Source organism: Panthera onca, chromosome B1 (genome assembly GCF_046562875.1).
Source record: "Panthera onca isolate mPanOnc1 chromosome B1, mPanOnc1 haplotype 2, whole genome shotgun sequence".
Taxonomy (NCBI): domain Eukaryota; kingdom Metazoa; phylum Chordata; class Mammalia; order Carnivora; family Felidae; genus Panthera; species Panthera onca.
The window spans coordinates 68,312,244-68,329,115 of record NC_138342.1 but is presented as its reverse complement, the minus strand read 5'-3'; the positions used below and the strand labels follow the sequence as shown (position 1 = coordinate 68,329,115).

General features: G+C 40.7%; 1 protein-coding gene across 3 annotated transcripts in view; it reads right to left on the bottom strand.

Annotated features, from left to right (window-relative positions):
* Positions 1-9,408: 9,408 nt before the first annotated feature.
* GPAT3 (glycerol-3-phosphate acyltransferase 3) overlaps positions 9,409-16,872 on the bottom strand; it is a 62,507-nt gene continuing 55,043 nt past the window's right edge. For all 3 annotated transcript variants that reach the window (XM_078445966.1, XM_078445964.2, XM_078445965.2), the window contains 3 exons: positions 16,033-16,161; positions 15,469-15,548; positions 9,409-10,694 (listed from right to left, as the gene is read on the bottom strand). In XM_078445966.1, the coding sequence (XP_078302092.1) occupies positions 10,598-10,694; positions 15,469-15,548; positions 16,033-16,161 (306 nt within the window). In that variant the 3' untranslated portion in view covers positions 9,409-10,597. The remainder of the gene's footprint in view (positions 10,695-15,468; positions 15,549-16,032; positions 16,162-16,872) is intronic.

The following is a 16,872-nucleotide window of genomic DNA, read 5'->3' as shown; positions in this document are numbered from 1 at the left end:
ATCCAACTATGTTATTACAGTAAATACAAAAATTTTTTAATGTTTATTTATTTTTTGAGAGACAGAGCATGAGCAGGAGAGGGGCAGAAAGAGAGGGAGTCACAGAATCTGAAGCAGAGTCCAGGCTCTGAGCTGTCAGCACAGAGCCTGATGCGGGGCTCGAACTCACAAACTGAGAGGTCATGACCTGAGCTGAAGTCGGACACTTAACTGACTGAGCCACCCAGGCACCCCTACACTAAATATAAATTTTGCTCTCCTACAGTGCAGATAGTTGATGTAAATTGCTACGTTTCTGGAAACAGTTTGGAAGTTTCTACACTGAAGTTAAACATGTTTATACCCTACTATGGAGCAATCCTAATTCCTACTAAACATACCAACTAAAGAAAAGCTCTTGTGCATGCATACTAGGAGACATTTACAACAAAGCTAAAAATAGTACTACTGTCAATCAGTAGTAAAAGGAATAATAAATTGTGACTTCTCATGCCTCCTAGGATATAGTTATTCATGTTTTACTTATTGGCCTGGGTAACAACTAACCAGGGTAATACTGAGAAATAAGTTTGCAATTTATCATTGCCCTGCACACTTTCATATATATTGTATTCTATAATTTCACAACACATTAAAAGATAAGTAGAAATCAGAGAATTGCCAAAGGCTGCAAAGCCAGCGAGTGCCAGAGCCACAATTAGAAAATGTCTTTATGATTCTTTATCTCATCATTTTAACCATTATTCCAAAAAATAACATCAAATACTACTAGCATCAATTCACTAGAAACCAGTGTTAAATAAGCAAAAGCAAACACACAGCTTTTGTCAAAATCCCTACTAGGGTCCCTAGTTTTAAGTACCAACCTTAAATGCCAATTTCGCCCCATCTCCCATTCCATCCTACTCTGGCCAAGCAGAAAGCCACACCTCAGAAACAAAGACTGAGAAAACTCTGGCCAAAAGGCAGTCCTCATTATGTATAGACTACATTATCTAGAGTCACAAGAAATGAACAGCCCTTAAATTATCAACAGAATACCCAACGTGTAACATAGGCAGAAGGAATGATGGCAAATCACCAAAGCAAAGCTGAATATGCCTTGGAAAGACTTGAGGAAAATTTCCTCAAGACAGTTCTTTGTTACAGACTATGATCCAGGTCTATTTCCCATGCTTCCAGTACGTTTACTGTTTCCTACCATGGTTGCTCATCTAATCCTAAAATGTACCAGGATATTTCAGAACATCTTGACATTCCTAAAACCCTGTGTCTGTAACATGACCAGGGCAAAGTTGGAATTTTAAAAGGCAAACTTGAGGCTCAATAAATGAATCTGTGCAAGAGGTTAGATTAAAAGTCTTTTCTAATGGGATTTTTCTACCAAATTCTACCTACCCTTGATATGCCATTATAATCAGAGAAGACTCAGAAGTTTAGAAGATTACATTCTGGGCATAGTACTTCTAAAGTAGGTACAAAACAATATTAGGGATATAGGGGAAGATGGCAGCATAGGAGGATGCTGGGCTCACCTCGTTCTGCTGATCGCTTAAATTCCACCCACATCTGCCTAAAGAACCCAGAAAACTGCCAAAAGACTAGCAGAATGGACTCTCCAGAGCCAAGCATAGACAAGAGGCCCACAGAAGAGGGTAGGAAGGGCGGAGAGGCGGTGCACGTTACACGGACTGACGGGAGGGAGCCGGGGCGGTGGAGGGGCAGCCTGTCCTGCAAGGCAGAGCCCCCGAGTCTGGCTTGCAAAAGTGGAGGGGCCGGACAGAGTGTGTTCTGCCAGCCAGCGGGACTTAACATCTGGAATGTTATAAGTCAACAGCTCTGCTCAGAGAGCAGGAGGGTTAGAGGACAACGGGACGGAGAGTTGTTGAGCCTCAGAAGGACAGAGGTCAGTGGGGGAACAAAGGCACTGGCAAGCGCCATTTCCCTCTCCCATCCCGCAGCCTAAATTCCAAAGGGAACCAGCTCCCATCACCGAACTTGCTTGTACCTCGAAAACGCCCAACATTGTGCTTCTGTGGATCCATCCCTCCAACGGGTCTGCCTCCCTCCCGGTGCTGCCAGGCCCCTCCTGCAGGGGACCACCAACAGTAAATGGAGCTAAGCCTGCCCCTCCGTCCCCTGTGCACCTTGCAGATCCACCCCTTCTAATATGCCCTTGGCCAGATCCCATCCAAGCAGTACCACAAGCCTGGCAGTGTCCAAGCTACCCAGGCAGGGGCCACACCACTCCACAGTGAGTCCTGCCCCTGGGAGAGGGGAAGATAAGGTACACACAAGTCTGGCTGTGGCCCCAGCGGTGGGCTGGGGGCAGACATCAGGTCTGACTGCAGCCCCGCCCACCAACAGAAGTTGCTCCTGACAGCACAGGGGAAGTGCCCTGCAGTTTGGAGCTACCACAGGCACTAACCAAAATGATGAACGGAAACATTCTCCTCAAAAGAAACTCCAGGAAGTAGTGACAGCTAACTCATTGATAAAAACTGATTTAAGCAATATAACGGAACAAGAGTTTAGAATAATAGTCATAAAATTAATCACCAGGCTTGAAAAAAGCATAGAGGACACCAGAGAATCTATTGCTACAGAGATTAAGGGACTAAAAGATAGTCATGAGGAACTAAAAAATGCTATAAATGAGGTGCAAAATAAAATGGAGGCGGCCATAGCACAGATTGAAGAGGCAGAGGAGAGAATAGGTGAATTAGAAGATAAAATTATGGAACAAGAAGAAGCTGAGAAGAAGAGAGATAAAAAAAATCCAGGAGTATGAGGGGAGAATTAGAGAACTACGTGATGCAATCAAATGGAATAATATCCTTATCATAGGAATTCCAGAAGAAAAAGAGAGAGAAAGGGGCTGAAGGTGTACTTGAACAAATCATAGCTGAGAACTTCCCTGATCTGGGGAAGGAAAAAGGCATTGAAATCCAAGAGGTACAGAGAACTCCCTTCAGATGTAACCTGAATCAATCTTCTGCACAAATATCATAGTGAAACTGGCAAAATACAAGGATAAAGAGAGAATTCTGAAAGCAGCTAGGGATAAACATGCCCTAACTTACAAAGGTAGACACATAAGGGTATTAGCAGACCTATCACTGAAACTTGGCAGGCCAGAAAGGAGGGGCAGGAAATCTTCAATGTGATGAACAGGAAAAATATGCAGCCAAGAATCATTTATCCAGCAAATCTGTCATTCAGAATAGGAGAGATAAAGGTTTTCCCAAACAAACAAAAACTGAAGGAATTCATCACCACTAAACTAAGCCCTACAAGAGGTCCTAAGGGAGATTTTGTGGGTGAAATGTTGCAAGGACCACAAAGTACCAGAGACATCACTATAAGCATGAAACCTACAGACATCACAATGACTCTAAACCCGTATCTTTCAATAATAACACTGAATGTAAATGGACTAAATGCTCCAACCAAAAGACATAGAGTATCAGAATGGATTAAAAAAAAAAAAAAAAGACCATCTATTTGCTCTCTACAAGAGACTCATTTTAGACCTGAGGACACCTTCAGATTAAAAGTGAGGGGATGGAGAACTATCTATCATGCTACTGGAAGTCAATCATATCAGACAAACTAGACATTAAATAAAAGGCTGTAACAAGAGATGAAGAGGGGCATTATATAATAATTACAGGGTCTATCCATCAGGAAGAGACAACAATTATAAATGTCTATGCACCAAATACGGAAGCCCCCAAATATATAAAACAATCAATCACAAACATAAGCAACCTTATTGACAAGAATGTGGTAATTGCAGGGGACTTTAATACCCCACTTACAACAATGGATAGATCATCTAGACACAAAATCAATAAAGAAACAAGGGCCCTGAATGATACATTGGATCACATGGACTTGACAGATATATTTAGAACTCTGCATCCCAAAGCAACAGAATATACTTTATTCTCGAATGCACATGGAACATTCTCCAAGAGAGATTACATACTGGGTCACAAAACAACCCTTCATAAGTATAAAAGAATTGAGATCATGCCATGCACACTTTCAGATCACAATGCTATGAAACTTGAAATCAACCACAGGAAAAAGTCTGGAAAGCTTCCAAAAGCATGGAGGTTAAAGCGCATCCTACTAAAGAATAAATGGGTCAACCAGGCAATTAGAGGAAAAATTAAGAAATATACGGAAACAAATGAAAATGAAAACACAACAATCCAAATGCTTTGGGATGCAGCGAAGGCAGTCCTCAGAGGAAAATACATTGCAATCCAGGCCTATCTCAAGAAACAAGAAAAATCCCAAATACAAAATCTAACAGCACACCTAAAGGAAATAGAAGCAGAACAGCAAAGGCAGCCTAAACCCAGCAGAAGAAGAGAAATAATAAAGATCAGAGCAGAAATAAACAATACAGAATCTAAAAAAACTGTAGAGCAGATCAACGAAACCAAGAGTTGGTTTTTTGAAAAAATAAACAAAATTGATAAACCGCTAGCCAGGCTTCTCAAAAAGAAAAGGGAGAGGACCCAAATAGATAAAATCATGAATGAAAATGGAATTATTACAGCCAATCCCTCAGAAATACAAGCAATTATCAGGGGATACTATGAAAAATTATATGCTAACAAACTGGACAACCTGGAAGAAATGGACAAATTCCTAAGCACCCACACACTTCCAAAACTCAAACAAGAAGAAATAGAGAACTTGAACAGACCCATAACCAGCAAAGAAATTGAATCCGTTATCAAAAATCACCCAACAAATAAGAGTCCAGGACCAGATGGCTTCCCTGGGGAATTCTACCAGACATTTAAAGCAGAGATAATACCTATCCTTCTCAAGCTGTTCCAAAAAAATAGAAAATGGAAGGAAAACTTCCAGACTCATTCTATGAGGCCAGCATTGCTTTGATTCCCAAACCAGACAGAGACACAGCAAACAAAGAAAACTACAGGCCAATATCCCTGATGAATATGGATGCAAAAATTCTCAACTAGATACTAGCAAATTGAATTCAACAGCATATAGAAAGAATTATTCAGCATGATTAAGTGGGATTCATTCCTAGGCTGCAGGGCTGGTTCAATATTCACAAATCAATCAATGTGATACATCACATTAATAAAAGAAAAGATAAGAACCATATGATCTTGTCAATTGATCAGAAAAAGCATTTGACAAAATTCAGCATCCTTTCTTAATAAAAGCCCTTGAGAAAGTCAGGATAGAAGGAACATACTTAACCATCATAAAAGCCATTTATGAAAAGCCCACAGCTAACATCATCCTCCATGGGGAAAAACTGACAGCTTTGCCCCGAGATCAGGAACACAACAGGGATGTCCACTCTCACCACTGTTGTTTAACATAGGGTTGGAAATTCTAGCATCAGCAATCAGACAACAAAAGGAGATCAAAGTCATCAAAATTGGCAAAGATGAAGTCAAGCTTTCACTTTTTGCAGATAACATGATACTCTACATGGAAAACCCGATAGACTCCACCAAAAGTCTGCCACAACTGATACATAAATTCAGCAAAATTGCAGGATACAAAATTAGTGTACAGAAATCAGTTGCATTTTTATACACCAATAATGAAGCAACAGAAAGAGAAATAAAGAAACTGATTGCATTCACAATTGCACCAAGAAATATAAAATACCTAGGAATAAACCTAATCAAAGATGTAAAAGATCTGTATGCTGAAGACTATAGAAAGCTCAAGAAGGAAATTGAAGAAGATACAAAGAAATGGAAAAACATTCCATGCTCTTGGATAGAAGAATAAATATTGCTAAAATGTCAATACTACCCAAGCAATCTACACATTCAATGCAATCCCAATCAAAATTGCGCCAGCATTCTTCTCAAAGCTAGAACAAGCAATCCTAAAATTTGTATGGAACCACAAAGACCCCCTAATTGCCAAAGTAATATTGAAGAAGAAGACCAAAGAGGGAGGCATCACAATCCCAGACTTTAGCCTCTACTACAAAGCTGTAATCATCAAAACAGTGTGGTATTGGCACAAAAACAGACAAATAGACCAACGGAATAGAATAGAGAACCCAGAATTGGACCCACAAAAGTATGGCCAACTAATCTTTGACAAAGCAGAAAAGAATATCCAATGGAAAAAACATAGTCTCTTTAACAAATGGTGCAGGAAAAACTGGACAGCAACATGCAGAAGAATGAAACTAGACCACTTTCTTACACCACTCACAAAAATAAACTCAAAATGGATAAAGAACCTGAATGTGAGACAGGAAACCATCAAAACCCTAGAGGAGAAAGCAGGAACAAACCTCTCTGACCTCAGCCGCAGCAATTTCTTACTTGACACATCCCCAAAGGCAAGGGAATTAAAAGCAAAAATGAACTATTGGGACCTCATGAAGATAAATAGCTTCTGCACTTCAAAGGAAACAATCAACAAAACTAAAGGCAACTGACAGAATGGGAAAAGATATTTGCAAATGACATATTGGACAAAGGGCTAATATCCAAAATCTATAAAGAACTCACCAAACTCCACACCCAAAAACCAAATAATCCAGTGAATAAATGGGCAGGAAACATAAATAGACACTTCTCTAAAGAAGGCATCCAGATGGCCAACAGGCACATGAAAAGATGCTCAACGTCGCTCCTCATCAGGGAAATACAAATCAAAACCACACTGAGATATCACCTCATGCCAGTCAGAGTGGCCAAAATGAACAAATCAGGAGACTATAGATGCTGGAGAGGATGTGGAGAAATGGGAACCCTCTTGCACTGTAGGTGGGAATGCAAACTGGTACAGCCACTCTGGAAGACAGTGTGGAGGTTCCTCAAAAAATTAAAAATAGATCTACCCTATGACCCAGCCAATAGCAGTGCTAGGAATTTACCCAAGAGCACAGGAGTGCTGGTGCATAGGGGCACTTGCACCCCAATGTTTATAGCAGCACTTTCAACAATAGCCAAATTATGGAAAAGAGCCTAAATGTCCATCAACTGATGAATGGACAAAGAAATTGTGGTTTACATACACAAAGGAATACTACTTGGCAATGAGAAAGAATGAAATATGGCCATTTGTGGCAACGTGGTTGGAACTGGAGGGTATTAGGCTAAGTGAAGTAAGTCATACAGAGAAAGATAGATACCATATGTTTTCACTCTTATGTGGATCCTGAGAAACTTAACAGAAGATCATGGGGGAGAAGAAGAGGGCAAAAAAAAGTTAGAGAGGGAGGGAGGCAAACCATAAGAGACTCTTAAAACTGAAAATAATCTGAGGGCTGATGGGGGGTGGGAGGGAGGGAAAAGTGGGTGATGGGCATTGAGGAGGGCACCTGTTGGGATGAGCACTGGGTGTTGTATGGAAACCAATTTGACAACAAATTTCATATTTAAAAAAAAAAAACAATATTAGGGAAGGGTAACATAAAAACAAATTAGGGAAGGGTAACATAAACATTCCTCTCTAGGAAGCATAATCTAAATCTGAGCAGTATTTGCTTTCTAAAAAGATGTTTACGGAAGCATGGCAATTCCCCCAACTGCAATTCACTTATTGTGCAATTCACAATAAGTTGCAATTCACTTATGCCAATGAAAACTAGCTGCCTAAGTCCAAGACCTACAAAGGTTCCCACTGAGATAGCATTAGACTTTCTAGTGAACATGTGATAGCATTATTGCTTCCAGAGTGCACTTGGAAAGATACATCTTACTGACATCCAAACAAAACAGCTGTTAGTTGTTCTATCAGCTTTTCTGATAACTGGGCTAATTAATACAATGGATTCATTAATTCAAGTTATATTGAATATGAAAAGTAAAAGGGAAAAAGGAACTCAAGGCAAAGAGTCACCCCGAATCAGTCACTTGCTGATTTTCAGTCAAGATCAAAGGGAAGAATCGGGGCCCCTGGGAGGCTCAGTTGGTGGAGTCTGTGACTCTTGATCTCAGGGTTGTGGGTTCAGGCCCCACGTTGGGTGTAGAGATTACTTAAAAATAAAACCTTTTAAAAAAAAGATCAAAGGAAAGAATCAAAGAGTAAGAACATAGGGAAAAAGGATGGGGGGTGCAAAGAACAGAAGAGTAGCTCACCATTTGGGTAACCTGGTTGCACATGTTCCTTTGGGAGCAAATCCATCTAGTTTGATAAGAATGTAAATCATAGCCCTATACCGGACATATGTATAGTGAATTAAAAGATAGTTACTTGGGTGGCTCAGTAGGCTAAGTATCCAAATTCAGCTCAGGTCATGATCTCACAGTTCAAGAGTTTGAGCCCTGCCTCGGGCTCTGTGTTGAAGACTCAGAGGCTGGAGCCTGCTTCAGATTCTGTATCTTCATCCCTCTCTGACCCTCCCCCACTTGTGCTCTGTCTCTCTCAAAAATAAATAACCATTGGGGCACCTGGGTGGCTCAGTCGGTTAAGCGTCCGACTTCAGCTCAGGTCACGATCTTGCGGTCCATGAGTTCGAGCCCCGCGTCGGGCTCTGGGCTGATGGCTCAGAGCCTGGAGCCTGCTTCCGATTCTGTGTCTCCCTCTCTCTCTGCCCCTCCCCCGTTCATGCTCTGTCTCTCTCTGTCTCAAAAATAAATAAACGTTAAAAAAAAATTTTTAAAAAAGTAAATAAATAACCATTAAAAAAAACTAAAAAGGAAAAAAAAGAGATAGTTGCCTGAGTTCACCCACAAATCAAGTGAAGTTTATGACTTGCTCAAGGCAGAGTCCACAGGGTCAGAGTCCAAATCATCAGGCAAAAAAAAAAAAAAAAAAGAAAAAGAAAAGAAAAGAAAAGTGAGAGACTAAGAGAAAAATTACCAGGTGTACTCACAACGGCAAAGAAAAGACCTTCCCCCCCCACCCCCCCCACCATTCCCGAAACCAGCCAGGGCGTGCCCAGTTGTGGTTTGAAATAAAGGCAGGAACCAATCAAGTTCTGCTGAGCGTTCAAATTTAAATGTCAACCAATAACAGCTCTGTAACCTCAAAAAAATCCCTAACTTGTTTGTGCCTGTCTATAAAAGAACCTGTAAGATCCTTGCTCGGTGCCTCTTAGCGTCACCGGCAACGAGTGACCTCGAACCGAGGACCGGGTTCGAACCTGCAATAAACCTGCAATAAACGACCCTTGCCGCTTGGCTTTGACTCTGGACTCTGGTGGTTTGTTTTCGGGGGGTCTCTCGAATCGGGGCATATCAAAAAGAAAAGAAAAGAAAAAACAAACCAAAACTAGCTGTTCATGGTCTCATTTCTCAGATATTCCAGTCCAATATAATCTAACTATGTAATTGATATGGAAAACAAACAATTCTTGTTTATAATAAGAAAAAATTTAACCTTCCTCAGACCAGAAGAGGGTAGAGGTGAGGGAAAATAATGCAACACACATTTAGAAATATATAATTTATTTATATTCACTGTAAGACAGTTTCACATTTGGTACACAGTTACCAGAAGAGATGGAACACTCCCAGAGTTTAACATGGTGTTATATTGCTATCAAACATTGCTTACACTGAGTAAATTGGGAAACACTTATCTTCCCCTTAAAAAAATTTAAGGCTCAGTTTCCAAAAGGTAATTTTACCACTCATTCTTCTGTTTAAAAAACTGGGAACATCCTGAAATAAACCTCAAAGGGGTAGAGGGTGAGTAGCAGCACACACGCCTGGCTCATTCATACCTCCCCTGAAGACAAAGTGATTTTTTTGTTGTTAAAGCCTCCTCCTGTTTGAAAATATGCTTCGGTACAAAATCAAACAAATCCGTAAATGGGAGAGGCACTACGTATAGATCTCTACTGTAACCACAAGGAAACCTTAAAGCTTTACCACCAGTGGCCAGCTAAAAAGTTGTTTATTCAAAACTTGCCTACATACAAGTGCACACACACAGTAACCTGCATTCACCTTTCTTCGGTAAAGCTCACCAAGTAATACTTCTCTTCTAACACACTAGTAAAAAAATATTTACATTTGCTTTCAACTTTCAGATCAAGTGGCCACAAATCTGTCCTTTCTCCTAAATACGATCCTCATTTTTCTTTTCAACCTTGCAGTGGAACACAACCCTGGCAGTAACCTTGAACTGATGTGTACTCCCACTGTTTAAGTGATTGGCGGAGGGGCGGGGTGGTGAGAAGGAGTGAGAAAACAAATCATCAAAAGAGCCTGGGGGATTTTTTTTTGAGAATTGCCATATCAACAAGTTCCAAACACAGTGAGTTCCAAAAGTGTTTTAGAAGCACTTTTTCCTGTACAAATATTTCATTCAATCAACAATGACTTCATCATTTTACACAAGACAGAATCTGTTTAAAGTCAGTAAACTACCTTATAATTCATGAGGCTATTGATATGACAACAAAAGCCAAAAAGGGCCCCAGATGGGTTCTGCCTCTGGCGTAAAGAGGTAGAGACAATTCATCCTATAGAAAAGATTAACATTAAAAAACAAAAACAGTAAACCAAAACAATACTCCACTCTCCCTCTCACCCCACCAAAAACAACACATTCCATTTCTAGGGGCTAGTTCTGGTAAGCCAAATTTTATCACCAGGGTGGGATTCAGTCTGATTCAAAGAGATCCATTGCCTACAATCATCTTGCTGTAATTCTTCTGCTGCTCTTCCTTAAAGGTGTCCTTCACCTTTGCTCTCTTCAGCCCTCCATCCCTGGGAATAGAAAGGCAAATAAATAAAAGATATTCCCAGCAATGATTTAAAAGCATTTGCTGTTAACACACACTGTGTGGTGCCATGACACTTTAAGTGGCTGGTCAACAATGGGGCAAAGCACATGGGATTTGGAAGCAGAAAGACCAAGATTTCAGTCTCTGTTCTACCGCTAACTAAATGTGTGTTACTCTGGGGAAGGAACGATCTCTCTGATGCTTAATTAAAATATAGAATAATATCTCCACTCAGTTTCCTTTTAGAAGTTAGGGTTGCTAGGGGCGTCTGGGTGGCTCAGTCTTTTAAGCGTCTGACTTAGGCTCAGGTCACGATCTCACAGTCCGTGGGTTCGGGCCTGCATTGGGCTCTGTGCTGACAGCTCAGAGCTTGGAGCCTGCTTTGGATTCTATATCTCCCTCTCTCTCTGCCCTCCCCCACTCGCACTCTGTCTCTCTCTCAAAAATGAATGACCACTGGAAAAAAAAAAATTAAGAAGTTAGGGTTGCTATATTCAATATTTGGACTTTACATGTTTTTTTTTTAATTTTCTAAATGTTTATTTATTTTTTAGAGAGACAGATTGCAAGCAGGGAGGAGCAGAGAGAGACAGAGACAGAGACAGGGAATCTGAAGCAGACTCCAGGCTCTGAGCTGTCAGCACAGAGCTAGACGCAGGGCTCCAACTCACAAACTGAGAGATCAGGACCTGAGCAGAAGTCAGATGCTTAACCAACTGAGCCACCCAAGGCGCCCCTGGACTTTATATTAAAACTAGGATTGTTTGCCTGTCTTTTTCTGCAAGGAAAGCAAAGTATTGTTTTCTTTCATCCAATCAACCTATGTCTTACTAGAAAACCCATATGGAAAATTTAAGGTACACTCAAATAGTGGTGAGGGTACTGTGTATGTACGGGTAAATTCCTTAAAGATAAGTGGGTTAATCATTATTCAAACCAAAGCCTTTCTTCCTTTCTTTCCTATGTCTACATAGGAAGACATATGGAAAATACATAGAAAATATGGGAAAGACATAGGAAAATACAATGAAAAGTTGTATTTTCATTCCAAGCACTACATATTTCAAGCATTAATGATCTCCCATATTACAAAACAGACTCAGAATAAAAACGAACAACAAAATCATAAATTGCATTTAACCAGTAGTTAGTGCCTATGTAAGTAGCATTCCTTAATTCAGAGTCTGTGAATCTTTGAACTCTCTCCACGGTGGTGAAAACACAGAGCTGCCTGGGTTATAAGGACTCTGCATGCCTTTCCTTCTTTGGTCAACACAAAGGAACAACAAACTGTAAGCTCTGAGAGGAGAACTGGACTATAAGGGGCCACGATCTCTCTCCTAATCTAATGTTTTTGATTTTAACTCCTAAGAGCATAGATGGTGAACTTGCTTACCTTATACGGTACCTGTTTAATTTTAACCCAGTTAAACACAAATGTTTACCAAGTGCCTTCTGATGATGATGAATGGATCACAGGTTAGCCTGTAAACTCTGCCATGAGGACAGAACTTGACCTACAAACAGACGCCCGCCTGAACCACTGCAATGTTTTGGCCTCTGAAGTCAAAACCAAGACTCAGCCTGCCAGTGAGTCCTCAACTTAAAAACAGACTAAAGTCCACCCATCTTCCAGGGGCTCAGATGTAGGAAATTTCCATGAAACAAAGTTATAAATTGTTATTAGCTCCCCAGAATTGTCCCCCAAAGCCTCTTTTATCCAGAAGAGCTGCCTCTAACTATTCAGAGCACTGATGTGAATTCTGAATAGTAGGAACTAAGGGGGGGGGGGGGGGGAGGCAGAAGAAAAGCCTTTCTTTCTTTCCTAAGGTCCAAGCCAAAACTGACAAAACAGTTAAAAACATTTGCCCTTGAGCATCCTGACATTATTTTGATGCAACTATCCCAAGCACCCAGGTATCACACACAGCTCTGAGCACCCCAACTGTGACCTGCCCCCTCTAGAGACTTTAAAGTTTTACCCAGTTCCCCTCTGCAATGGCAGCAGACCTGAGCTCCTAAGGATAGCAGCAACCATATGTAAAAACCTGTTTAAGATGATACAACCGAATTCTCATTTAATCTAGGAAAAAAGCCATGTAGACATGTTAATTCATACTCAGTGTGTGAATGACAGGTACACCTGAAAAGGCAGTGAGCCTTGCATATGGCCCAATAAAAGGAAATTGAAAAATTCTCAAAATCTGACAGATTTTCTTTAAGCCAATCTGATTGGGATCTGTCCTGTGGCTGACTTCCTTAGGCTGTTGTCTTTCAAGACTTTCTTCCTTTCTTTGGTGTCTGAGGCTACTGATCCCAAACTCCTAGATTTTCATATGGCTTCAGGGCAGGAGGAGGGCTTTGATGTCAGGTGAGAGGAAGGAGAGTAAAGAACTGAAAACAATGAGGAAAGAGGAAGCCAGATCCAGAGTGAACTTGGATTCACTAGGGCATTGATAAACTAGGACATGTGTAAGCCTGTCATTTCATGATATTATGATGTCTGTAATTTAGTTTCACCTATTTCAGCTTAGGTAGTGTGATACAAATGTTAGTTTTAACCTGTCTTGACCCTAGTCCTGGCCTTAGGACCAGTCAAGTTGCCCTAAATCAAGAACTCATACTCTGGGGATGATCAGCCAGGCATTTAATTAGAAGACCACCCTCCAAAGGTGTCACTATAAGGCATCAGCTATCTCTGTCTCCCATCAATTTCCCAACCTTTGTTAATTCACATAATGAATTTTAGAAATGGGTTTTCACTACAGAAATGATTGCCTTCCTAATTAGCATAACAGACGCCAGAAACAGGTTTCTTGGGTGAAATTGGTTGTACTCAAGGTATATGAATGGATAAAATATTCTAGAGACATTCCCCACCTTTGCATAAAGGAGTATAAGAACCCAGCAAGCCCTTATTCCAGAGGCTAATTCCTGAGCAGTCCCGGGTCCCTCTGCAGTTAGCTGAACTGGCTGACAACCTGACTCAGTCAAATCCTGCTCCTAGAACATAACTATAATTGCCTTAAGTGAACTTTTCATGCAGTGTTTTCAAAACACCAAAAATGATAAACAGAGGGACTTTATTAAACTTACAGGATTTGAAGTATGAACTGGTTTTTTTTAAGTTTATTTTTTATTTATTTTGAGGGGGGGGAGAGAGAGAGGGAGAGAGGCAGAGCAGGGGAAGGGGGTAGGGATAAAGAGAAAGAATTCCAAGGAAGCTCTGCACTATCAGCACAGAGCCCAACACAGGGCCCAGACTTATGAACCATGAGATCATGACGTGAAACAAAATCAAGAGTGGACGATTAACCAACCGAGCCACCCAGGTGCCCCAAAGTTTGAACTGCTTTATGCAAGCTTGCTAACATAATGTCTGTGTGTGTGAGAATTTAATCTCCCACTATAATGTAGGTATATAGTTAACCCTCACTGATACAGACTAAATGTTTATGCCTTCCCGACCCCCACCCCCCACCACCCAATTCATATATTGAAGCCCTAACCTCCAATATGATGGTATTTAGAGAAGGGGCCTTTGGGAGGTAATGAGGTTTAGATGAGGTCAGAAGAGTGGTCACTAATCTTCAAGATAGGATTAATGTCTGTATAAAAAGAGACACCTGTGAGCTTGCTCGCTTCTCTCTCCCCATACTCATACAAAGACGAGATTGTGTGAACACAAGGCAAGAAGGCGGCCATTTGCCAGCCAAAAGGGAGAGAGAGCTCTCACCAGAAACCGACCTTACTGGCACCCCAATCTCAGATTTTCAGCCTTCAGAACTGTGAGAAATAGATTTGTTTTTTAAGTCAACCCCATGTATGGTAGTTTGTTATGGCAGCCCAAGCAGACTACTACACTCCCCTACAACCTTCCTCAAACAAATAAAGAAAAAATTAAATCCAAAGTTTCCATAACTAAAATATTCCACTTATTTCCTTTCAAGTTTTTAAGTTTTCTCTAATTTAGTTATAGCTAGCATTAAATATGAACAAGCCTATAAGTTGCCCCTTGCTCCCAGGGTCCGTTCTCCAACCCCAAATCTATTCTCACGTTCTTCTTCAGTAAAAGAATGCTAAATTTCAGCTAGACACATGGCCTTCCAGAACAAAGACGGCATTCTCCAGCCTTCTTTGCGGTTGCCGTCATATTACTTGAGTTCTAGCCAATGGATACAAATGGAAGTGGCTGGTCCAACCTATAATGGTAATAATGAGAGGGGTGTCCTTGTTTTAAGTCTTCCCTACTGGCCATTTTCTGGACACATGGAGTAGCCCTGAAGCCATCAGCCTGGACCCGAAAGTGGAAGCACACTGAGGATGGGATACAGAATGAGCTGTTATACGAGCCTGTGCAGCCTGTGTTTAAGCAAGAGGGATAAACTTCTACCTTATTTAAGCCATTGGTATTTAAGTAAACCGCTCTTTCAGCTAAACCTCTGGCTAGCTAGCACAATAAATGACATTACTAAAGACGATTTTTTGGGGGGTGCCTGGGTGGTTGAGTGTCCAACTCTTGATTTCAGCCCAGGTTATGATCCCAGGGTCATGAGATTAAGCCCCATGTCAGGTTCTGCATTGAGCGTGGAGCCTGTGTACGACATTCTTTCTTCCCCTCTCCCTCTCCCCCGCTCGCTCACTATTTCTTTCTCTCAAAATAAACACACTTCTAAAAATAAATAGATAAATAATGCAAAATAAAAGTGATTTTTTTAACAAAAAAGAAATGATAGTACATCTAAAAAATTTCTCACCAGGGAAGCTCAGTCAATCCTCCTTGCACAGCAATAGCAGACTTAACCCTGTTAGCAAACTGGACAGCATCTTCTCCTTCCTGGGGAAAAGAAAATTACAAGTACATCCTGGGAATAGAGTTTTCAAACAATTCTTAAAATATCTCACAATCATTTAGATTTGTTTTAAAATGTAAGAGTCACCTTTTAGCTCAGTTCTGTTCTCAATCATAGCAAATATCATTTGGTCTGCCAAGAAAATGCAGTGCTGTAATGTTTAATTTTTATCGTGTACTTATATTATTAGCCTTACCAATATGTAACATTCCATAATATTTGTAGGTTCGCTAAACCAACAGCAAGTATAAAAACCATTATGGAAAAGAGTTTCTGAATATAAAAGAGCCTGACTTGAAGACAGCCAAAATACATTTCATTTTAAATGACTCGTTTGCTGAGAAAGCAGAAAGGAAGCCCAGCTCTTGCTACTGTGAGGAAGGCAGGCACCCAGGTTTTCAGGGAAAAGTGTTCTCCCCTGGATCTGACTGGATAAAGCACCAAAGACCAGTTGTTATCTATGGATACCTCTCTGGTCATGGGAGGCATGTACCACACGTCACAGACGATGGCCCAGCTGGTCATCATTCGAAGCAGGTAGCTCACCATGTTGTATTTACTACTGTTCCAAAATGCATCCCCAAACTGAGGGTTATACTGGGAAAAAAAAAAAAAAAAAAAAGAAGTAAAAGAAAGAAAAAACATTGCAGTCATGAACTAAGTGATGGCTTATCCACATTAGTGTTTCCGAGGCGACAGGCCAAACATCTCTACTGAACCCCAAGAGAAAGAGAAGCTACTTTGCTTGATAGAAATGATCAAAAAAGTAAACCAAGCCAGCTAACTCCTCTGACCAGAGCCCCAGAGTGCTGCAATAAGAGAGTTATCCACATGAGTCTTCAGTATCTGTCTCCCACTTCACTGAAATTGAGCAAAAGTAGGCACAGTACCTCTTTTGCTTATTACCGTGTCCTCAGGTAATACAATGCCTGGTACATAGTCCCCTGGAACCCGTCTGTATATGTACCAATAGAGACAGAATGATTGAGCAAACAGGGCAAAATGTAAACAGTTGGTGAATCTGAATAAAGAGTATACAAATGCCTTAAGGAAGACCTTATACACAACAGGTCTTTAGAATATGTTGGTTGGCTAAATATCTCTAACATAATGGCAGCACAATATTTCCACCAAGTAACGGTATAACCGTGAGACAAATTACACGACATCTCTGAGACTCAGTTTACAAACTGAGAAAGTTTAACTAAAGTTGTGGTTTCTAAACATTCTGGGTTAGCAGCAAATTACCAATCCTTTTCTTCAATTACATCTCACACAGAATCCCAGGATATAAAACAGATTTGCAAA